The following is a 24406-nucleotide window of genomic DNA, read 5'->3' on the forward strand; positions in this document are numbered from 1 at the left end:
AAAACCCCTCATACACTCTAACATCTTTGACACATTAAGGAGACCTGATTAACTGTGAAATTGGCAAATGTAAACCCGACTGAGGGATGCCTGCAAATTGGGGGTAAACAGGGATTTACCAGTGAACACTGTAGCGACAAATGTGAACCCGCTGAGGGATGTTCCCAGTGAATTGTTGCTTAAAAAGACATTGAGACTTTTGAATGTTACATTTTGAGTGAAAGGCCATAGTGAACCCGGCTGAAGGAGGCTAACACAGAGCAAGGATCGAAGGCTTACTGAGGGGCGCTAAGAAGTAAGTTAAGGGAGGTGAATCCCATACTGTGATAAAGACAAGGGAAGGCTAAGTGAAGTGAACCCCACCTTGTGATAAAACCCAAGTGAACTGCATTGTTTGGCAAATGTGAACCAGACTGAGGGATGCCTGCGAATTATGGTGAATAGTAACACATCCGTGAACATTGTGGTAACAAATATGAACCCGACTGAGGGATGTCCACAGTGAGTGGTTGGTCATAGTAAACCCGACTGAGGGAGGCCCATGTTGCAAGAAGGAACAGAGCCCGGTGAGGGGGATCCAACAGTGAAGAGAAAATCGACCCACCGTAAAGATTTATGGCACATCAGGCCTTCTACGGCAAAAGACTTTGTAGAAAAGAGACTTGGCCCCATAAGATCCTGGTATCGTTGCAAGGAACTATAACCTTGTGCTCGCGAGGCCCAAGAGTGTGCTGTGCTCAAAAGTCCCACCTTGTCCCATGCTAAAACGTGGGGAAGGGAGACCCCAGCCATACCATTCTGACTTATTTGATATAATAGTTTATTTATATAGCGCCTACACACAATGTGTTTCAAAGCGCTTCAAGGCAAGGGAAGGAACGAGGGAAAATACAATGACATTCTTTCAGGGCATGAACAGTAAGGATGTGAAATTAACTATTGTATTCGGCCCGACGACATTTCATATAGTGCAAGAGCTAAGACATAGATAAGGAAGGGAGGGGGGAAGAGTGAGAAGGAAAAGGAAACAGACAGGTGACTACCGTACTAAGCCCGACGACATTTCTGGTAGAGCCAGAAAAAAACAAAAGTTGAAGGAGAGGGGTACAGAAAGGGAGGGGAGGTACAAAACAAGCGACTATCGTACTAGGCCTGACAACATTTCAGATAGTGCTGGAGGGGAGAAAAAAACAGTAAGGGGATGGGGGAGGAGAGAGACGAGGTTGCTATCATACTAAGTCCAGGGACAATTCTGGTAAGAGTAAGTGCATAAATAAATGAAACGATATCTTCATCAGTTGGGTTTTTGACCGATTTTTGGGTCATAGGTTAGGGAGTGAGGGACACATAGGGGTAGTCAAGGTCTCTATGAACTTTAGATTTGCCGGTTGAGTTGGTTTTTAGTTTTTTTCTTTACGTTGCCAGTTCGTTTCGTTCTTTAATACGGAATACCTCAAACATTGATACTGCAAGTTTTGGGCTTCAGTCACCTCAGGGGCACACAGATGGTGTCCCCTGCCTTGCAGAGCTTTGAAACACATTGTGTAAAGGCACTATATAAATAAACTATCATATCATAATTGTTTTTAGAGCTTCGTCGATCTTGGGTCCGAACAGCTTATCATCCTCAAAGGGCATATCTACTACTTTATGGTGGACATCTGGCCAGAAATCCGCACATGGGAGCCACGCTCATCTTCGTAGGACCACCCACTGCCATGTTGATATCCAGGTTGGAGGATTCTTCTCCTTTCAGGATTGCCTTTGCCTCCTTATGCTTCTCCTCTGGGAGATGCTCCAGGATTGGTGCGAGTTTATGCCACAGCTCTCTATCATACCTGGCTATGATGGCAAGGGCTCTGGCTGCTTTAACTGTTGTGGATCCAATCACTAAGACCTTCTTAACAAAAGCGTCCCGCTTCTGTGTTCATTGTCCGGTGATATAGCGCATTTTTGTTTTTCGGATTTAGCTTTGCCGATTACTGCTGCCGAGACCACCAAATCAGGAAATGGCAGGGAAATGAGGCATTTTCATGCATTTTCTGGTGGGTTGTACTTTTTGTGTCGACTGCCCTTCACCGCTGGAATCGTGAACGGTTGCTTAATTGTTTAAAGTCCCTCCTGCCAGACATGGTCAAGGATGGGTATTGAGACCACTGCTTTTCGTCTCATACCCATATAGTCAAATAAAAAGCATTCCATTTCGTCAGATGCGAGGAGGCCAAATTCCCTGCACGCCCTCATGACTGTAGAATGGAACCCTGTGAGGTCGTCAGGGGGAGATGGCTTTGAAACAGCGGGGGGAATCAGTTTTCCAAACATCATCCTTCCTCGGAGTGGTTGACAGGGATGTGGTATCATGGAGTACATCCGCATCTGTATCTATTAGTTGCCCTTCTTCTGGCACGGATTGGGTCAGTGAAACATTACGGTTGCTTTTGCATGGTAGAGATGTCAGTGTTGGTGACACACTCCTACCCCTGCGTATTAATCGAAGTGCAGGAGATGCTGGGGGGTGGTGGATACATTTACCTGGATTACGAGGCACCCCCTGGAGGACCTTGCTGATCTTCCCAGCGAGGTAGACCTGGGTCTGACCGGAGATTGTTGTGGTACTTTTGGTACCGCTGGTTGAGGTGGCAGTAAGGCCGGCATTCCTGGTATTCTTCACCATCCGTTCTTCCGACCTGGACCTTTCCCTCAACCGTGGTCATTTCCCCACGGAAGTGGCTATGCTCTTGGTTGACTTGATGTCGGAAGGGTATGCAGGGTAGTTCCCCTTGTTGAGCCAGCAGACTAGCCTTCTATTTCTATCTTTGAGAGTCTTGGAGCTAAGACCTCGACAGATAGTGCAGCTTAACTGTGTGGTGAGGGTAAAGGCAGTATATGCAGTCAGAGTGCTTATCTCTCGCACATACATTTTTGAGTCCACAAGTGGCACAGGGTGTAAAAAGGGGTTTCCTTTTGCTTTCCATCTCCAGACCATTCCTCACCTTGAAGAGTGTACTTGATATTGTGTATAGAAAGTGCTTCTTTTTTTTAAATTGCTGTTTTGAAGATTTTAACCTAAGAATTCTGACTGTGGAAAACCAGACTCCCCCCTTAGCTGAGGGGATGAGGAGGGTCTAGTCTAGGGTTACTCGAGGTCCACTGGTGGGGACCAAAAACACCCATAACAAGGGTGTTCGGCTACACAATGTAGGTTCTTCTTGCCAAGGGCAAAGGGAATCAAAGCAACCAAGAATACCCAGCCTGAATACAGGGATTATTCACAGCACGTATATCTATGAAAGATCCAATGCTGGAGAAATGCATCTCCATGAGGTGGGGATAGTCACAGAAATAAACACAAGATGAACAAGAAAAACACTAGCTGTTTATAGAACACAACCCAGAGTTTGATGGACGTAAGATGCCTTATCAGGAAATATATTGTCCCCCTGCAGACCTCCCAAATAATGTTCCCATTCCATCAATCAGATAACAGTTGCCGGTATTGTCCCTCTAAGGGGCAAAACCATCGCACAGATGCCACATATCAGTTCCAAATAGTATGAGTTGACCGCCCCACACATCAGAGGCTCGGGTACTCTGTGTGGGCTCTGCCGGTATCAGAGCGCTACAAAATACTATTATTTTGGCAGATACTAAGGAATGTGGCAGATTACTAGTCCCACATGCTACCAGTACACAGTCCCTACTCTCCAGGGTACACCAATCGTCAATCTTAAGTCTCCGCAGGATCTTCAGGTCAGGGCTTCTGACCACTCCTGGCACAGTTCTTTGGCAAAGCCATGCCATTACTTTGTTCCATAAGGCTTCTCTCGCCTCTTTACCATGAGGTTTCCCAACATTTGTAACAACAAAGGGTCTATGGTCCATGACAAAATCTCTGGTATTCCTCTCCATAGACGACGGCAGTGGAGATTTTCTTATCCGCAAATGTCTGGATATAGCTAGATGTGCACAAACTTCTGCAGGACAATGAACCCCTGAAAAAAACTTGCTTAGATTTGTTTACAGCAGCTGTGGGTACGATATTTGACACTGGCACTCGCTCACTTGCTACCAAAAATGCAGATGAACACAATGCCGTAGTGAAGGAGGCTGTTTCAAAGCGAGGCTTATTAGATATGATCTGTGTGGATTGTGGCGATTGGGTCACTCAGTCAGTCTGACAACAACTGTTCACTTCATCCAGATGTTGGACTTCCCCAGGCAGAGGTGGGAAGTCAGTTTGGAAGAACCGTCCGTACGGATGTGACTATTCGGCACATTTATCCAGTGTATCCATCCATACACAAAAATCACTAAAACTATTGCACATGTTCCATTCTTTGGTCTGATCGGGAGCATAATGGGGTGGAGGACTAGCCTAAGGGTCAGGTGGCAACTGTGTTGTTAAGGCAATGGATGGTTCAGGGTTATCCCTAATCCCCATGTCATCAGTAGGAGATGTGCCATGGAGATGTTGGTTCCCCGTTTCCTGCTGGGCTCAACACCAGAGCCTCAGCAGTACAGTCCCTAGTATAAATTGGGGAGATAACCACAGAGGGAGTGGATGAGATTTTACAGCCAAGTTGAAAGGAAATCCGAGTAGATTTCTTAATTTGTCTAACCTGTGACTTTTTATGCGTAACCTTTCTTTTGGCAGCAGGCATAGTGCCTCAGGGACAGCACACACTGTATGCTGTGTGCTATATGCAAGGCAATACAGTGCAGATTGTAACCGTGAAAACACCCTGCTATCCACGCATGTGATACCAGACAGGGTCTGCTACCCCCAACTGCCAGGCAAGCCTTTCCAGCCCGGAGATGTAGAGACCCTATTCGCTTGACATCAAGACTGCAAAGGGAAACGCAGCACGAGGCACCCAGATGGCGGTCTACTGCAGCCCAGTCGTCGGCGCCAGCTCTTCCGTGCGGCTGCCTCCAACCTGCACTTGGATTTGGAGGAAAGGACCCAACGAGTTCCAAGGGAATGGGAGAAGAGAAATGTCAAGCTGCACTGCCTCCTGAAACCGCTTCCAACGCCTCATAATGGGGAAACTAACTCCATACAACACTGTATTGGGTATTGCAAACAGCTAGGCAGGATTGACAGTATATTGAAAGATTCTCACTCTTTAGGCAGAAGCTAACATTCGGAGAGAAGGGACAATGTAGTTGCTCACCTACAGAAGATATATGCACACACATAACAAAAAGGTTTTATAGCAACTGATGAAAACTGACAGATGTAGACTTGTAATACTTACTGCTCCTTCATCTCTACATAGTCAACATCATCCTGCTTGGCCATGTCAGTCTCACTTGCATCCTCTGTATCTGCAAAAAAACAAAATAAGCAACAGTGAAGAAATGTCTGACATTGCACTTTTAAAGCACAGGACTGCTGCTGGGACCATTTAAAATCTTCCAAATTAAAAATATATATGTAACACCAGTACCCTACAGTTCTTGCTGTTCAAATATACATTTACATTAGGGGGAAGAAAATCTGACACAGCAAAATTTACACTAACCCTGGGCTGTGATATTTAAGTGTTGGTGAGTAAGAAATGGTGTGCTGTGTGTATGTACGGAATTGAGGTGGCAAGTGATTTACGGCAGGCTAGTAACTTGCAACTCTTCTTGAATGTTTTACTAGCCCTACAGGTCTAGTTACTTAATCTACGCCCCAAAAAAGGCCTTCACTCTTTCATGGAACTGCCCCACCAAAAAGTACACTTTGCTAAATGGTGCATTTCACCATGAATTCATGTTCTATTTGGTGCAGTGCTGCCACCTAGAGGCCGCCGCACACAGTGAAATGTTTATTTGCGATTTAGTGCAAAGAACCTCTGTTTGCAGTGAATGACAAACATTTCCTACATACCTTTAAATGTTCCTCACCATTCATAAAATCTCCTCACCTATGCAAGTGGGCGAGGAGATTTTGCAAGGCCTGATTATTTATATTACACACACACACACACACACACACACACACACACACACACACACCACAAAGCCACCTACTAACAGTCGCTGAAATTACACCTCCAGTTCAGAGCCACATAGCAAGGCATTCTGAGTATGCAAATCAGCTCACATGCAAGCCATTTTCTATAGGAAATTGCCTTTGTTGATTAAACTATGTATAAAGTAGCACTGCACTGTAAGACAAAGGCAAACAGCTTGCATTTGAGCTCATTTGCGTGCCAACAATTGCAAACGGAAACAGTATCTTTCCTTCATTGGTCTCTCTCCACGCCCCTGAGTGACAGGCGCACATTGGTGGCTCGCCGCTGCGTATTACTTCTCCATTCAAGGGTGATCGTGCCTTAATTCTTACTCCATGACCAAAAAGGGACGTGTTGTTTATGTTGTTTTCAAGTCCGCAGAGAGACCAGTATTGTCTTGAAGCAAACATCTAGAGGCACATTCAGTGTAATTTTGAGTAACACAGAAGAATGTATTCCCAGTTTCATGGATCCCTTTGTATGCTGAAGTAGGTCAGAAGGAGACAGAACAGCGTTTGGCATTCTTGAAACTTTATTAAAAGAATAAGTGGGAAATGCCTCACTATCCCTAATCTATGAAAGTCCCTGCCTAACCAAACCAGCGCCGGTGCTAGTCGTCTGCTGTGAAGCCCAAAATAAACGATCTGTCCTCCCTCCAAAGCTAAGCTGCTCTCTCCCCAACACCAAGACAAAAATAACTAAAGACCAAGAGAATGAACCCCTTCTCCTGGCTAGTCCTCCTCAGCCTTAGTAGACCATTTTGAGATACATCTTTGGCCATCTTTTGGATTCATTTATTTGGTTCCTCTAGGCTAGACACCCCCTCAGCATAATGGGCTTTGGAAATTCTTATAAGTTCTTTAAGTGTCTCTGAAAGTCTCTCCTTCTCCGAGATTAATGGGGATACTGAATCCCTTTTTATGTGGTTCTTGTTCTCTGCTTTTCTGTAGTTCAACTCCTATGAATAAGCCATTTGATATCATGATCCTCCTCCTCCTCTGATTCAATGTCTTTCTCCTTGAGATAATTCTTATAATTAGAGAGGAGTAAACTAGGTTTTGTACTTGTTCTCATTCTTCTTGACCTCGATCATTCCCTCAGACGAGTAGATTGAATCCCTGAATATTACTCTGTACAACTAGTCTTACTGTTTTTCTTAATCTCTGGCCACTCACTTGGATGAGGAGGTAGGATGCATCCCAGAGTTTCTTTTACTCTTCTTACTTTCGGCGGGCTCACTGGGATGAGAAGGCTGATGTTTATCACTGTGTTCCCTCCCAGGTCCCAGCACCAAAGCAGACTAACAGTAATAAACATGACCGTGTTATCCGTGGGTTGGAGTCACCAGGCCCGCTTGCAGGATATGAAATTCCTTTCTAGTCAGGACAGCTTCAATTCTCGCTTCGACTCCTTCAGTTTCTTCTCTGCGGCTTCACAGCACCAGTGCTCCAACAGTCTCTGTGTTGTTGCCAGACTGAACAGTCCACCTCTCCTGGGTCACGCCACCGCCCGATGGGTTCCCTCACCTGTGGTCTTCCCTCTTTCTCGCAAGTCTTCCTCAGCACTCCCGACTCAGCCGATTTGAAACTGCTGGGTTTCCCTTCTCACGGACATGAGTCCATCTTCTCTTATGATAGTGTACACGATGGCTGGGCTCCTCTAGCAATCACCCCAGATAAAAGCAAACTTGGGCCATTCAGAAACTCCCAGCCACAAGAACGGAAGACTCAGGCCATAGGACAAAGTTACTGTTTTTTTAGCAAACCAACAGGGATTACACCGAAAAAGGTTTTCCAGTGCTCTCGGCTTCTAAGCATGCACCACCTACTTATGTTCCTGTGTGGCGTCACTTCTGTAAACCTATCGACTATGTATTGGTCGGTCTGGGCAAGATACATATAGAAAATACAGTGGTGATTTTAGGGATTGGCTGGCCATGCCCAGTGGTGCCTCCTACGGCCGTCTCTAAGAGCACCCATCTACAATGTAGCAGGGTTGCAGAAAGACCATTGGCCCTTGTGACAAATTATATCCCCATGCTAAAGGTGAATTTGGATTGGACAGTGCGTCCCCAAACCCCCCCACCCCTCCACCCCGCATGGGAGCCCAGAGAGTTCTCAGAATGAATGTACCTCTTCAAGGTAACGGGAAAGAACATTGGGGTACGAAGCATTCTCTTATGTTACTATTGTCAGAATGCCCAAACCTGTGAGAGTTCCGTCAGTTAACGAAACACTTGTATCTTCTTTCCTCTGGTTCTCTGGGAATGGTCTTCTCTGTCCGGGTCACGGGTATAGAGACCACGAAATGGAGCCCTCTCGTTTGAAATTCTGAGAATTTTAGCCTGAATTTCTCCATGTGGCTCACTATCTCAGTAGGTGGAATTTTCCTGCTCCCCCTTTGTCCTTGGCTGGGTGTCCTGTTTGCTGCTCACCTCAAGCTGAAGTGATCTTGTCATCTTGAGTGCATTTCTCGAAGTTGTCTCCTCTCTTGCTGGGTCTGATGGTCTATAAATTCTATAGTCCCTCTTATGGCTTCTCCCCGTTAGTAGCAGTTTAAGCATATGCAAGCTTTATATATGAATTCTGATGCATCTTGCAGTTTCAGCGAAAGATATGAATATAGAAATATGTATGTGTTCGGTCATAAGCATGTGCTTCGTGCCTTTATGCGATAAACTAGTGCAGGTCTGTGTAGCTTCATGAATGGATGGATATGTACTTCATGTACAAGCGAGGCTACTTCGTGATGTCAGTGATGTTGTCATTGGTTTCTGGTTCTCAAGTCAGTCGACCTGATCGATCAATGTCAATACCATGTCGTCCAAGTCATCAATTGGGATATGGTCTGAACGGTTGTCTAAGAGAATACCGCTTTCACACCTCTGATACATCGATGACTGTGTGATGGGCCTAAGAGCAAGGCACGTCTATTGTTTCTCTGCGGAGGGTATGAGGGTCAGATTTGGCCCCTCGTCTACAATAGGTTGGCGGGTCCTCACCAGAGGAAGATTGTAAGCTGTTTTCTCTTTTAGTTGAGCACTCTCCATTATTTGTTCATTCTTCTTCACAACAATAGTGTTGGTTCCCAACCAGTGAGTAATCAATATTACTCGCTCAACATTCTTTTTCTTCACAGTCGTTTTACTATATTGTTCCCCAGTTTGGATCTTGGATCTTATGTCACAATAAAAAACAGTGGATTGGTTCAATGGATGTCTCTGAAGTTCTGATATCAGTTGTTCCAAAAGAGAGGGCTCTAGGGAGTTCCTCTGCAGAGCAGGAGTCTTTGTCCCCCATAGGGGAGTCTCTACCTGTGAGAAGTCTGTCCCTGTGAGGCCCAAATGCTGCCCCTCATGGAGAAGTGGGTGCGGGGGGGAATTATTGTGTAGCGGGCTCACTACCCTAACCTCACAAGGAAAAGCTCCCCTCTGGAAAGAAGTGACTGAACTCCGCGATTCGTCACAATGCAGATAATGGGTTAGTTATAGGGAGTTCCCCATAGGAACGGGAGTCCTTGTCCAACGCCATGTCCTCCGAAGAGGTGAGGCGCAAAGCAAAAGGAAAGAAAAGCTGAGAGAAAATGGCGAGCAAATAATAAGTGAGAATACCCCATGGAGGGGCTAAGAGACAGAAGCCAGAGAAACTAACAAGAAACCCTGGATGAGACATAGGGTCAAAGTAAAATAGAGAAATGAGACCGGACCCGAACAGGAGTTTGGGAACAAAAGACCCCTGAACCGGAAAAGGGGCAGAAACTAAAGGCTAGGGAAGAAAGCAAAAACCCCATAACTTCAACAACATACCAAACTACCAACTGAGTAAGAGAGAAGGATGAATCACCCAGAGGACTGAGATGAAGAACCAAAGCGCAGGCCTCAGCTGATCCCTCGCGTACGCCTGCACCTGGAAGGCAACTACAGGTACCTGTCTGCGTTCTTCGTGCAAGTGGCCCTTTTGGTGGTCTATCCGAAGAAACCCTAAGAGAAGACATCTTTGAATGGCTGGACTTTGTTGATTTAGAAGAGGACTTCAAGTTAGATATTTCACACTCAACACTTTTAAAATCAAGGAAAGGACTAAGTTTATTTTCCTCATTGCACCATTTGATTTTGCAATTGTGAAAACTCATTGTTTAGGAACATTTGATTCAGGAAAGCTAAGGATTGATTGCGACAGGCAATTTCACTTTAGGGTTTAAAATTACTTTGGGTACCTTTTAACTTCACAGGTGAAGTGCACCTTATGTGCGTTATTTATACAGGGATAGACTTTTAATTTACATCTGAACACGTTACCAAATTCTGAAAACCCGCTTTTTGTTACATTTGAAAAGACACAAAGTCTGAGACCCTTCTGTTCAGCAGGTCGTCATTATTACATAGATCGCAGATCCCATTAACTTGCTCAATAACTAACCCAACACACGCTTCAACCCTACCACCTCACCCATGACAATCTCTCCCCTATGTTACCCACTCCTGCACACAACGATCCTAATCCATCCAACTGCCCGATTATATAATCGCCCGATTTGCTCTGCTGTGTTAAGAGGCTGTGGGTGACATTTGAATGCAGTTATGCTCTCCCATTATCAGCTTTCTACTGTCCCCTTGGTCAACCTGATGCTGAAGATGTCTGAAGCGTCTAACCCATTTCTCCCTCTTTAGGAGCTATGCACCTATCAAGTTCCTGTACCATGCAAAAGCCTCCCTTAACCAATCATCCCTAAGAGACCCTTCACCAGAGTAAGGATTGACCTAATTTGGGATCCTCCGCATCAAACCAGACACTTTCACTGGTTCCTATACAGCCCTAGCAGGGTTCTAAATTGCTGGGAGCGATTTATCTCCTGCTTCTATCACAGGACAGCTTGGTTAGCTTGACAACAGAGCTACCAGGAGCTACACCTTTGGCTCCGGAGGCATATTGGTGACATACAAACACATCTATGTGGTTTTTACTTGTTGTATCAGGGAAGGTTTATAAACAAACATTAGAGACATCTAGAAGACATTTGAAGCATAATGAATTGTATACAATGGACAAAAAGTTAAAGTTTGCATCTCAAGTAAAAGTTACATTTGCAGCACAATTTGTGCTTGCCCCCTGTTCTCTAGGTGTAGCTTTTGCCTACGAGGTGATGGGCGACGCCCAGGGGCTAGTTTTAGCTCCTGCTCATGAAATCTTAATTTCAACCCTGCCCAGTATACCTTTGGTACACTCGCTCCAATTCTCCATTACACAAATCCTGAGACATTCCGCCAACCCCAGGGCTATTCCCCCAGAATGAGAAATGGCTTCAACTTTGGCTACGTTTTCTTGGACCAGAGCCCTTTATACCCCTTTCAACAAGGTCCCACTCCATACCCATAAAATATGGAACTCTTTTCCGCCACCCACTCCCCCAATTTCACTAACTCAAGTGAGCCAGCCCCAATACCCAGCTTTGGTCTCAAGTCACGCATCACATTCAGGCAGGCACGATGCCTGCTGCGAGTGAGGTTTAACAGAAACTCTAACCTAGCAAGGCGCAATCCTATCTGCAACCATGGAACACCTTAGAAATAAGATCCCACTATGCCGTGACATTACTGGATCCCAACAGATCCTCCTGAAGACTGCTGGAGTGAGACAGTCTCACAAACTCACAAGATAGTACTATATAAATAACTCCGGCGAGTGCTCATTGTTACAAGCAGTCTGTTTGTCCCCATTACCACCCTGGAGGTCACGTGTCCTAGAGTGACCCTCAATATGAGCAGGGAATGAATTGATATTTTATTTCTATCGCGCTCATACACAGGCGTTTCAGAGCGCGAGGATGCAAAGGGAAGGGGAACAATGGAGAACAAAAACAACAATCTTACTAGGTCCAGTGACATGGAGAACGGGCAAGTGCATGGGAGAGGGAGAAGTGCATAGAAGGGGGAGAAAAAGGAGTACTAAGCAAGGAGAAAAACTGAAATAATAAATTAATAAACAAAGGCAACAAACAATGGTAGTGCAGCTAGCAAGTGGCAAGTGCTGGGTTTAAGGCAGCAGGCTGAGTAGGTCTGATAAGTGCAGGAGGAAAAGGGGGGGGCTGTATGGGTACAGATACAGACCCCAGTGCAAGGGGTAGCCCGGAGGCAGTGCTTGAGGGTGGCGGGGTGAGCAGGTACCTGGACCTGGAGGACAGAGGGTGTCCAGGTGCACAGTGCCGAGGGAGAACAGAATCAGCAGGGGAGAGGGGGTGGCGAAGGCAGAAGCAAAGAGGAAGGTCTTGAGGTGCTTCCGAACCGGAGATGATTCTCAAGTTTTAGAGAGGCAGGGAGGCTGTTCCAGAGGGAGGCCCCAGCCGAAGACCGAGATCGACCTCCAGCTCGTTTCTTTGAGAAACGACTGACCCTGAGGGAGGTAGAGGAGCGAAGAGCTTGAGATGGGAGGTATTTGCGGAGGGGTAGCTGAAGGTATGTTGGACCTAGGCCCCAGGACAATGCAGAGGGTATTGAATTTAATCCTTGCATCCACTGGGAGCCAATGGAGAGATTTCAGAGTTGGAGAGATACGATCCCAGTGCTTGAGGCCAAGGACAAATCTCTCAGTCCTGTTCTGGATAAGTTGCAAATGGTGCAGAGTAGAGGCAGGTAGATTAAGAAAGAGGCTGTTGCAACAGTCCAACCTAGAGAGAACCAGATCTTAGGAGACCGTGACCTTCCGGGGGAAGGAGAGGAAAGGCAGAGTACCTCTGAGTAGGTGCAGTAAGAAGTTAGACTTTTTTTAAGACAGCAGCGATGTGGGCGGAGAAGGAAAGTGTGGAATCAAAGATGACTCTGAGGTTCTTGGCCTCGCAGGTGGGGATAGAGGGAGGGCCAAGGGGAACACCACAGGTGGAGAGGAAGATAGATGAAAGGAAGGAGCCAAGTTGGACCAGGGAGGATCGATCAGAGAGGAAAGAGGTCAGCCAGGCCAGAGCCTGATCAGTGATACCCAGATTATCACAGAGACTGTAGAGCAGGATGGTATGGTTGACCGTGTCAAAGGAAGAAGGGAGATTGAGTAGGATGACGACAGATGGAATGCTAGAGTCAAGGTTGGAAAGCAGAGCCTCACGGATGTTCATGAGAGCAGTTTCCATGCTTCTGCCAGCTCTGAAGCCAGACTGATGGTCATGGAGACAGCCAACAGAATCGGAATGAAGGTTTAGCTGAGAGATGGCCAGCTTTTCAAGGAGTTCGCCCAAAAAGGGGGTAATGGAAATTGGGCAATAGTTGCCCAAGAAGGATCAGCTGTGGGTTTCTTGAGAAGAGGATGCTCAAAGGAGTGCACTGCCAGCCTCCTTCTATGTCATTTGACCTATGAAGCGAGTGTCAGTTGCCGCTTTTGCCGTCATCTTCACTCCCCCTCCTACTCCTGCCACTGACTCTCACTCAGACAGTCCTTACTAACCTTCAACTCTCTATCTCCAACTATCTCTAACTCTGGACATCCTTGCCCCAGTCATCCTTGCAAGTCATCCTTGCCCCATCCTTGCCCCAGTCATGAGGATCCACATGAAACCTGCCTCCAAGTGCAACTCCTGATATGACTCCGATCTGGCCGCTGTGAAACACAAGTGCAGAGCAGCTGAGTGGAAGTGTCGGGCTTCAAGCACACTCTCGGACAAACTGGCCTGCCACCTGCTCCATAGGCAATACAGACTCTCCATCTGCTTGAAGAGGGCCTATATCCAAGCCTGCATCTCTGCGGCCACTAACAATATGGCTGAATCTTCAAAATGTGCAACGAATTTGCCAACCCAACTACAGTCTCCACTTTGACTTGATTGCCCCTTAGGACACGATTCCCTGCCCGCCCCGCTCAGCCTCTAGGTAGGCCTGTGTGGGGTGGGCACAGAATCACAAGTCTTGAGTTATGATGAGAGGCGCCTCAGGGGTTCGGCCTACTGCTTTTGATAGTTCCCCGAGTTCTGCACCCCTTGTCATACTTGACAAAAATACAGCCAGAAAATATTGTGTAGTTCGTTGTGACTCCAAGAGACCTTATTATGAAGCATTACTCAAAAATATGAAGCTGACACTTGAAGGTAACAAGTCAATATATTTATTATCACTTCTGTTCTCTACCAGCTTTGATCAGCGTTATGCCTGCTATAATGATAACAATAATAACATAGCATACTATCATATATATGGTAAGCGTTATTGCATAAGCTAAAAACAATCTTAGTTAGACGCCAGCTAAGTACAATTCATCAGTTTTAACACACCCGTTTGAGCAATCATGGGGTTCATGTTATGTTGTCTGAGCTATGCTATGGTATGATCAGGAGTGGAGTGACATAATAAAGCACGTCGTCAGTCTAACATATGCAAAAAAGTTTAATCAACACACACAAACTCACGATTTCCAAGCCTTGCTGTTCTGCATGCAAAGTGACCACAGGGGCCTGCTGCTCTGACCTGCTATCGAATGCTCTTCCCAGCCCCCCACGATCTCGTGGTCTGCTCTCGGCTGCCTGCTGCAGAATACTCCTTTAGCCTTAGGCTGTTGTGCTTTTAATATTAACACGCATGACTTAGTTTACATGTACTATGTGCATAATTTCCTTGGCCTGGACAGAACGTCTACGGTCTGGACCTGCTCTTGAGCTTAGCTTTGCATTGCACACTTGATTTACCTATGTGAAAACTCAAGTGACGAGCACTGTCTTTGCTTCTTGATTATTTCCATTAGAATGCATGGGCTTCCACTTGATGACCATGCAAGGTGCGGTGTTCTTTTCTGGCCCATTTCAAATGCCGTTATATTGGATGCATCGTCTGAAGGGTTTCAGGCGCGACAATTGCTTTGGACACTTTAAACGCATATTATGCTTCCTGTTCGAAAGGTGCTTATCAGTACAGAAGCATCTCTTGACCCTGCTACGAGCTCATCTACAGCAGGAAGCTGTCACTTGTGGTTGGCTTATGTGCACCCGTGTACTTCTATTTTGGTATGATGTTCCCTGAATTTGACCTCTTATCTGATGTGCCAGGTGCGAAACTTAGCTGTTGAAGACAAGAAGCTGCTATCCTGTGGTTAAAGAGATAATGTTCAAACCATGTTCATCACATTTGTTTAGAGCCAAGGGAAAGATTATGCACTTACTCTTCGCTGAGTACGCTTCAGTGTGTGGTCAATGGAGCTTCTGCTCTTTAGAGCATGCCTCGATGCTTGCTCCTTGAAAACGGCTGCTGTATTAGAAGTGAACGTGTGTTTGAAACTCTCCTCACACTTGTAGTCTCTTGCTTAAATTCGCCTGGTCTGAGCCAATTTGTCTTAATACGACTATTAATATGACCATTAATATATGACAACTTGACCTTTTTCCTCCCTGGCCTCACACTTCGTTTCTGAAACATCTTGTCCTCATTCTATTCTATTTCATACCCCTCTAACTCACCCGCTCTCTGGCCTCTCTTGCTTCCTACTATCCTCTTTTTCTCCCATGACACCTGATAAGGTTTCTACACAAGTCCGCTCTATGAAAGTCTCATCCAATCAGGTGCTCCCCTGCTCCTCCAGAACTATCAAGGTATCAAGGACCACATGGTCTCCCTTGGTCCAGCCTTGGCCGATTTCTGCAATCACTCCTTTGCAACTGGATCCTTCTCACTCTTCAAGCACCCTCTCTTCAAAAGGCCTCCTGCTGGCCCTTCCTGTTCGGCAAACAACCACCCTATCTCGATTGCCCCCTTCCTGAGGAAATTCTTGGAGAAGCTAGCCCTTTCCCAGCTTATCCACCACACTGAATCAGTTGGTTGTCTCCAAAACCACCATTCTGGCTTCAGACTTGCTCTCTAATCTAGATTCCAGCTCTCCTTCCATTCTCATCTGTTCTCATACTACTTCTTGATATGGTTCATCATGCCACCCTGATAAATCGGCTCCATGATACCCTTGGCATCACGGACCTGGTTGACCTTCCTTTCCGATCAAGCTTCCCAGGTTCAACTGGGCCCTTTTCTCTCCACCATCTCACTCTCCACCTGCGGTTCCCGTCAGGGATCTATCCTCTTGCCTTGGCTTTTCAATCTACCTGGCACCTCTAGCCCATTTGATCTCCACCTTCTCTCCTAACTTCCAGTATTATGCGGATGCCACGCAGCTCTTTTTCAAGCTTCGCTCCCCTGCCTCCTCCTCCTCTCATTCCAGACTGCCTGTCTGCTATTCAGGTATGGTGTACTGCTAGCGATCTCTGCCTCAATGCCAGTAGGACAGATCCTTTTCATTGGGACCCCTGCTCCCTCTTTCCCTCCCACACTCTGGCTGCCCTCCAAGGGCCCCATGTCCTCACTGTCCTGTGAGGCAAAAAACCTTGGCGTCATCGTCTCTTGCCTTCTCTCCTCTCATCACAGACCTTGCCAAGAAGGCTCACTTTCAGCTGCACTTCCACAGAGGCCTTCTCCCTTTCCTCACCTTCCCCAGTTTCCAGGGCTCTGGTCCTCTCCAGGCTGAACTACTGTACAGCCTCTTCCTCAATGTGCCCAACTCCTCCCTTCAACTAATCCAGAACAGGACTGCAAGACGTATCCTTGGCCTCAAGCCCAGGGACCGCAGCTCTACAGACCGAACATCTTTCCACTGGCTCCCAGCTGCTGTGAGGATCAAGTTCAAGACCCTCTGCATCTTCCACAAGGCTTTCTGGGGCTCGGGACCCTGCTACATCCAACTTTCTCTCCCCAAATGCCTCCCTGCTAGTGCCCTTCGGTCATCTAGCTCGAACTCTCTGCAGAACAGATGCTTTTCCAAGTAGAGAAAGGGGGGGCAGATCTCTCTCCTCTGCAGGTGTCTCCCTCTGGGATGGCCTACCTGCCCCTCTCAGACTTGAGCAGGATCTCCTTCTGGAAGCTTCTCAAGACCTTTCTTTTCTCTTCTCCCTCACCCCCGCTAATTTCCCCGTCTGCCTCTTGACGTATTGCCCGCTTTCTTCAGATTCTTACAGGGCACCAAGCCCCCATAGTCCAGTCTACCCCTGCACTTGGTCTCCCCCAACCCCAGTTTCAAGCTGCGCTTGCCCATCCGGGCCCCTCCGCCAAAACTAGCCTGGCTGGGCCTGCACCCTTATAGCCCTTCCAGTCCCTTACCTCACACTTAGCTCGTAGAATTCCTTCCCTTGCACTCTCCGATTTCCCCCGACTCTGTCCACCTGTCTTCACCTGGCAGTCGCTTTTCTCCCCGGCCCTTCCGCCATGACCGGCACCCCCCCCTCCCCTCTGCACTTGCACAATCCAAATGTCACAAGGCCTAGTAGGATAATTTCATTTGTCCTCCCTGTTCCCTCACCCTCATGTATAGGTGCATTATATATACCCAATACATAAAATAAATATCTTTCAGGATTGTTTTTTCCGCCCCGATGAAGACGTTGTAACTAAGGTTTTCACGTCAAAACCAAGTCAGTGTTTTGGAAGTAGCACAACAATCTATTCAATGGGGTCTCTCCCTGGCTACATGTATTCATAATTTTGTGTCATTTGTTTGTAATTGTGATTTCCACACAGTACACCGTTTGCTTGAGTTAGTTCACATGCAGTGTGTTGTTGCATATTGTATGTGCATATGGTATGCCTGGATGAGATGTATGCGATGTTGAACGATTTTCAGGTTTCGTCTTTATTGACATTTCTTGCTGTTACATGTGCTACTGAATTCTTTTCTTTACATTAATAGTAAATAAAACATGTTACTTTTTGATTAAATATCTAGATTTGTATAAATGTATTGCTCCAGATTTAACACTTTTGTTCCCACTATCTGGAAAACAGCGACCCCTTTCTGTGTACCAGGCTAGTGGCTTGAAATTCTGCACGCTGATGCAAGGCACACAGACTAGATGACCTCCTAGCCCTCAAGGCCTTCCAGTCCAACCATCATCATTGAGCCATATCTACCTATCTCATCAACACTACTGCAAAAACCCCTAACAGGAATAAAGCCTTCTTTATAGCTGTCAAGCAATGCTCCCATCTCAACTGTCCCAGTGGTATTCAAGGACTTAAAATCAACAAAATCAACTCCATCAAGACACAAATTGAGTTATCTAAGCAATTAAACTGCATTCGCGATCCATCCAACCTTGGACCAAGTTCTCCCTCCCATCACCTGAGAACCATTCGAAAAACACTTGCTTCCCTAAAGCCTGCTGCCTACTCTGACATTACCTCAGAAAACATCCTCAAAAATGTAGCAGCCCCGCCATGACTGCCCTTCTCAGGATATCCAACTCATCCCTTAGCCAAGGCCCTTTTCCTGACATAAAAAAGGGGTCCATTCACTACCTCTTGAAAAAAAACCACACACACAAACAACCCTGAACTTCTGGCAAATGAGGAGCTGATCACTAGCCTCCCTTTCACTAGGCAAATCATTAAGAAGGTAGATTTTTTTAGCAAGTGGTTGACTGGCAACTATCAACTCCACCTGCTTTGAAATTATCAATCCAGCTTCCACCCCAAATGCAGCATGGAGACCGTCACCAACTAGGCAGTAGATGGCACAATGCAAATTATTGTTAAAGGTGACACATACTTATTAGTCCTCCTCAACCTCTTGGCAGCATTCAGATCGGCCGACTAGACATGCCTCCTCTCCTACTCATAGAATGGTCTTTGCAGGCACTCACAAAATGGCTCGCCTCATACCTAGCTGGGAGACACCAGGCTGTCCAGAGGGGTTTACAGGACTGGTGTGTCCCCAAGGACTCCCATCATCGCTCCAGTCTTACTCAATCTAAAGATGGAAACCCTCAATGCACTCCCGACTCGGACATAATAAGCGGATGACTCAGCTTGATCTAAAAGCTATTGCCTCCGCGCAGGCCTTGCTACCATTCAGACATGGATGTCAAACCGCTACTTGAAAAGTAACCCAACCAAGAAAGAATTCGCCCTCCTAGGACACCCAGCCATGCAGTATTCCACTCAAAGGGTGGCTGGACTGATTTACCCTGCAATTCACTAACTCAGGAAAATATCTTGGATTTGTTGTGGACAGCAACCTATCCTTTCAACAACAACAACATAGCTTAAAATGCCCAAACTGTTTGGCATCAAATCACCCTACTTTGCAAGATCAAACCCTGTCGCCTGAGGAATTCCTAATGGTAGTGCAGTCTCTCTCAGATGGATGGAGTCAACACACTAAAGCAGGGCTCGCAGCTACAGAGCTGCTCTCACTTTAAGCGTGGCAGTGTGCCTCATTACTGGGACATGGAAGTTCGACCACATCACCCCCACCCTTCGTGGGTTTCACAGGTTACCCTTAGCAGCCAGGATCCTTTATTATTTAGTTTGTGTACATAGTTTATTACAAACCTTTCACAAAATAATCATCATTGCTTAAAACATCAAGTACTCGCATAATAAAATACAAATTTGACACTGTCTTAAATACATAATGTAAAAATGACATCAAAATGAGAGTTTTCCATCATTCTAAAGTATTATTCCAACAAATTAATCCATTTCAAAAAGTTCCCGAGTGCAAACGTCATTTTCAATGAGGTCCCACATAAGAGCCGTTCCCAAAAAACATCAATCTCAACAGACAAAGCATTGTGAACCACCTAGTTGAAGCACAAGTAACGTTCCAACCACAGTGCTGCACATTTAATAACTAAGTGCTACAGCGTTTCGGTTTCCTTTCCACAAAATCTACATTTGGCGGATTCCCTGACAATTTTTCAAGTTTAACAATTTTTCAAGTTTGGTATTAAGCAAATTAAAACAAAACCTCATCATTATACATCTAATAGGGGGTGATGGTAACTATCAAATAAGCACCTTTCACTCACTTAACTTCTCTATGCAATTGTTCATAATGTTTATAGACAAAAATAGCTTCACAAGTTTCACCCCAATCTTTGTGTATGAGGGAACGTTTGACGCGACCCAGGTTCAAAGAGTATTTTCCACGTATATTCCTAAAAATCATTTAAAAGGGTGCTGCAAACCAATGGGAGAAGAATAAATAAGGATCACATCATCAGCATAGATAACGCAGTACCTCTTGACTCTGTTTACCTTGGGGCAAACGAAAGCTGCTTGCCCTAGCGCCTTAACCAGATCGGCCATATATAAATAAAAAAGGCAAGGTGCAAGAATGGAGCCTTGCTGAAGACCCTTGCTCGTAGGTATGGGTTCAAAATGTTCACCCTGCAATTTTAAAATCGTACCTGCACTTGAGAGCCGGTGTATCGGTACATTTAAACTAAAGCTCGGATCCTTCATCACCTAAAAAACTACATCAGATGGCGCACCACCTTACCTGGTGGCTAAGTTAAACGCATCAGGCGGCTCACACATAGGTGCAATAGGACCATTGCCAGACTCCAGAACAGATGGGCCCACAAGGAGAAAATTAGAAAACAGTCATTCTCCTGCAAGGCTCCAGTTATATGGAATTCCTTCCCAGTAACAATCCAGACAACTCCCCCCTCCCCTTCCTGTTTCGGAAAGAGCTAAAAACCTGGCATTTTCAGGCAAACCTTGGCGTTACCTAGACTCTGAGGCTACTCAAAAGCCAAAGGATGGCTTTCTGCAACTCAACTTAGTACTACCATGTGAATTGTTTTGTGTACACACACAGTATTGTGTGAATGCCTGTCCCTCAACACTCATGCCGGTTAATGGTACTCAAATCCAGCAGCTTCCAAGTTAGATGGGTGCTACATAAATATAATACTGATAATAATAATAACAATAGCAATGCCTTACTGTGTCAAATAAGACAGATGCATGCATCACTGAGCAATGCCTTACTGAGGAATGTTCTGCTTTCCTTCAGGAATTAGTGCCACCGGGTACAAAAACGACTTAAAAAGGCAAATAAGCCATTGCTCTCGACTAGTAACTCAAAGATCAATATTTACCAATTTACCTGCATCCAAATAGCAGATAACTCATTGCGAGCAAATGTAGACAATAGGCCGATTATTCCTAACAAAAATAATATCACACTTCCCAACAAAAATATCACACTTCCCAGAGATTTAAATAGAATAGTTGATTCGCCGAATATGGAATAGCTAGAAATCTGATTAAAGGTTTTTAAGACCAACATTTAACCCAAAGGATTAAGCAAACATGTCAACAGATGCTCTGATAATAGTGTACCCCACTTTAACACATGCCTGCCTGATAACTATGCAAATAAATTTGAGAAACAAATATCTGAAGAATTTCCAGACAAAAACAGCAACAGCACTCCATTGTCATTTGAAATCGTTATCACTGCAATTGCTCCATGAGCTTCCTTTTTTAGGAGGAGCCAATGTGTCACGATTAAAACAATCTTAATGCAAATGATGTACACCTAGTTGACTGGATCATTATTGGGTTAAATAAACACTTTCCTGGCTAAGTAGACTGAGAAGAAAGTGGCTAAAGAATGACCCCTCTAACAGGGGGTCTGCAACCTCCAGCTCATCACAGGTTTTGTACTATGACTCCTGCAATCCCTAACCATTGACTATGTTAGTCATGGTGGATTGAGTAGCAGTCTAAAATATCTAGAGATACAAAGGTTGCATAACCCTACTCTATAAGAATACGAGTTCCCTACTGAAATGTGCAAGCAATACAACAATAAGAATCCAAAGCTAAAGAGCAGAATGGTATATTTTATAGAATTATGAATACCTTTGCTCTTCAGACAGAATGATATTGCATTATTGAATAATGTGTACACCTACTTTAAACCAATATAAAATATTCATATGTGAACAGGGGGAGCAGAAGAGGTGTGTCACACTGCCCACCCCATGTACTTCAATTATTTAGGAATCAATGTACAAACAGTGCTGCTAAGCCTTTTTGAGATAGGTGTGAAATGTCTGCTTTCATCTCAACCAGTAGGAACGACTGGGGGAGGTTCTTGCTCATTCGTGTTACAAAGGATTTGTTTGGTTCAGCCATCAAGTTGTAATTACTCGAGAGATATCCATAGGGTTATTATGCAATTGGTACAAGAGGGTTGTGTACCAAAAACAGCCGTCTATTCCTCTAATCCCAATTAGATGGACTAGGCGGGGTAGTAATTTCTATTCTTGATTCCTGTGCAAAATAGCATAAGAATTGAATAGATTATACTCGCTGTGGTCGTTGGGATTACTGTCTTTATCTACAGGAATTCTTCTGAGTATGTATAAAAACATCAAGGATTTCCTCTACTGATTACAACTAGATGGCTGAGCTCTCAGCCACTAATGGGCAAAAATGTTCCCCAGTCAATATAAAATAAAATCATGCAGGCCCTGCCAGGCCTTTTTTCAACAACACTTCTACCCCCTGTGAAGAAAATATACAAACTATTCACTCAGAATAAGATCTTCTAAACCAAACACAGATAACGAACAGATAGTGCCTTATTTTCCAAGTATTGGCTATTAAGCTGAATGTAGCAAACAAAATGAAGTATATTTTGAAATGCTAACTACAGCTGTTGCAACAGCATACAAATCAGCCTGCGTCACCCCTCGACTAAACAATCTCACACTGTTACCCAATTTGCCAGATGTATCGTAGTGTGTGGAAAAGACTGGTACTACAGATTAAAATATATGTTGTATGAAGTGCTATTACATAAATTACAAACAGGTGTCTATCGGTTACGTTCTACATAGCCCAAAGGAAAGGTGCTGTCTTGCTACCTAAAAAAACAACAAAAAAAATAAATAAATATAAAAACACACAAACAAAACAAACAATTCACCATGGGGAAAGCAATGAGAGCGTCTTGTTAGACTCGAACTGTGCCATGAACTCACAAATAGCTAGCGGTTCTGAATACAAAAGAACGAAATGCTCTTAAGTGAACTGAGTGTAAGGAAATACCACTTTCCTTTTTTTAAGTTCAAACCCACTGGATAATGATTGGTTATGTGTCAGCTAAGTGTTCTGAGCACCAGTTGACGACTGTGGTTGCAGTCTGCATTCACTACGTAAGAGAAAGTACACATGAGGCCCTCAAAAGAAGGTACCACATGATATAAAATCCACCCTACTTATAAACAAACATACGTGGCAGATTTCGGTCCTATACACTGGCAAATTTCAACCTAAGTGTATCTCCAATGCCTGAAACATTTCTGCAGGATATGTTTTGCAAGCCTCAGCCACTACTAAAATTCAGTACACACATCCCCTGTTAATCTTAAAAATATTCTAGAAAATATGCTGAAAAAAACAAATCAGAATGAGAGAGAACAGCTCCCTGCTTTGAGATTTTGTTTTAAAAAAAAAAAAAAAATTTTAAAAAGAAGAGGAAAATCAGTATGCTGGTGTAGCTATATAAAAATGGGAAAGGGAAAGCACATGCAGCAACTACCAAAAACAGAATCATGCTGTGAATTAAGATGGAGTCCTACTGCACAAGTCCAAGATTCCAGAAATCAGTATGGACTTAGATCACTAGCCGAGCGGGAACTCCTCTACATGATGCAACCCGCGAGAGCCAGGAACTAGAGCGAAGGGAATAAAGCCAGCCGCACATTGGCTAACCTCATCATAGCCGAGCAGGGATTGAGACACAAAACTAGCATAACTGATAGGGATGGGGTCGTGCATGCCAAGCCAGGTTATATAAACAGGGTGTACCAGCAATTGTATACTAAACTTTATTCTAATACAGACATGGCAACCCCTGAGGAACTAAGTGAGTACTTGGACTCATTTCCCCTACCTAAACTGGATGCAACAGAGAAAGCTGACTGTAACGCTCACCTGATTCCCACAGAGGCGCCGGTCTTGACTGGGTGAATGCCGTATCTTCAAAGGTGATGTGTAACACACGGCTGGCTCTTTGGGCTGGACCTCTGTGCACTGTATGTCTGACTCGAAGAGTAAGATGTCTGCAGATAGAAAATATGGGATTAATGAACTGGGGTTATTGGGTGCCTCTCTCCTCTTCCCTTTCTCTTCTCATGTAGAACCCCAAAGGTTAACGCCCTCACCTTAGGTAAGTGAACGCCGAGCTCTCCATCTGCCTCGGGGCAGGGTGCCGTAACCAGTTTCTTCACTGGATAAGGGTGCAGGCCTCTTGACCTCAGAGGACTGCTGTCCGTCGTTAACTGCACGAACGGTAAGTTCTGGGCACTTCAAATGTCTTAAAAGTCTTTTGTAATGATATCTCTTGTTTTGCAGGGTTCCGGCGATGGCGGATGGCGGGCTGATGAGAGTTGAGGATCGAACCCGCGTGAGGAATAGAAGAGCCTGGAAGCACGTAAGTAAGCGCTTGTAGCCTGCTTCACGATGCGCACTAACTGTCCCTTTTATCTTGCAGGTACAAGTTCGGGGGTTTAGAGAAGCTGAAGGGTGCTGGAATACCCACTGGATTCGGCGTGGGAAGGAGTAATGGCACCTAAAGTTGCCCAATGTC

General features: G+C 45.2%; 1 protein-coding gene across 4 annotated transcripts in view; it reads right to left on the minus strand.

The window, feature by feature from the left end:
- The window catches only part of SUDS3 (SDS3 homolog, SIN3A corepressor complex component), a 400693-nt gene that overhangs the window by 370546 nt on the left and 5741 nt on the right, over positions 1-24406 (minus strand). For all 4 annotated transcript variants that reach the window (XM_069619180.1, XM_069619179.1, XM_069619181.1 and 1 more), the window contains exon 2: positions 5259-5328. In XM_069619180.1, the coding sequence (XP_069475281.1) occupies positions 5259-5328 (70 nt within the window). The remainder of the gene's footprint in view (positions 1-5258; positions 5329-24406) is intronic.

This window comes from Ambystoma mexicanum, chromosome 10 (assembly GCF_040938575.1).
Source record: "Ambystoma mexicanum isolate Mex_15411 chromosome 10, UKY_AmexF1_1, whole genome shotgun sequence".
Lineage (NCBI taxonomy): Eukaryota > Metazoa > Chordata > Amphibia > Caudata > Ambystomatidae > Ambystoma > Ambystoma mexicanum.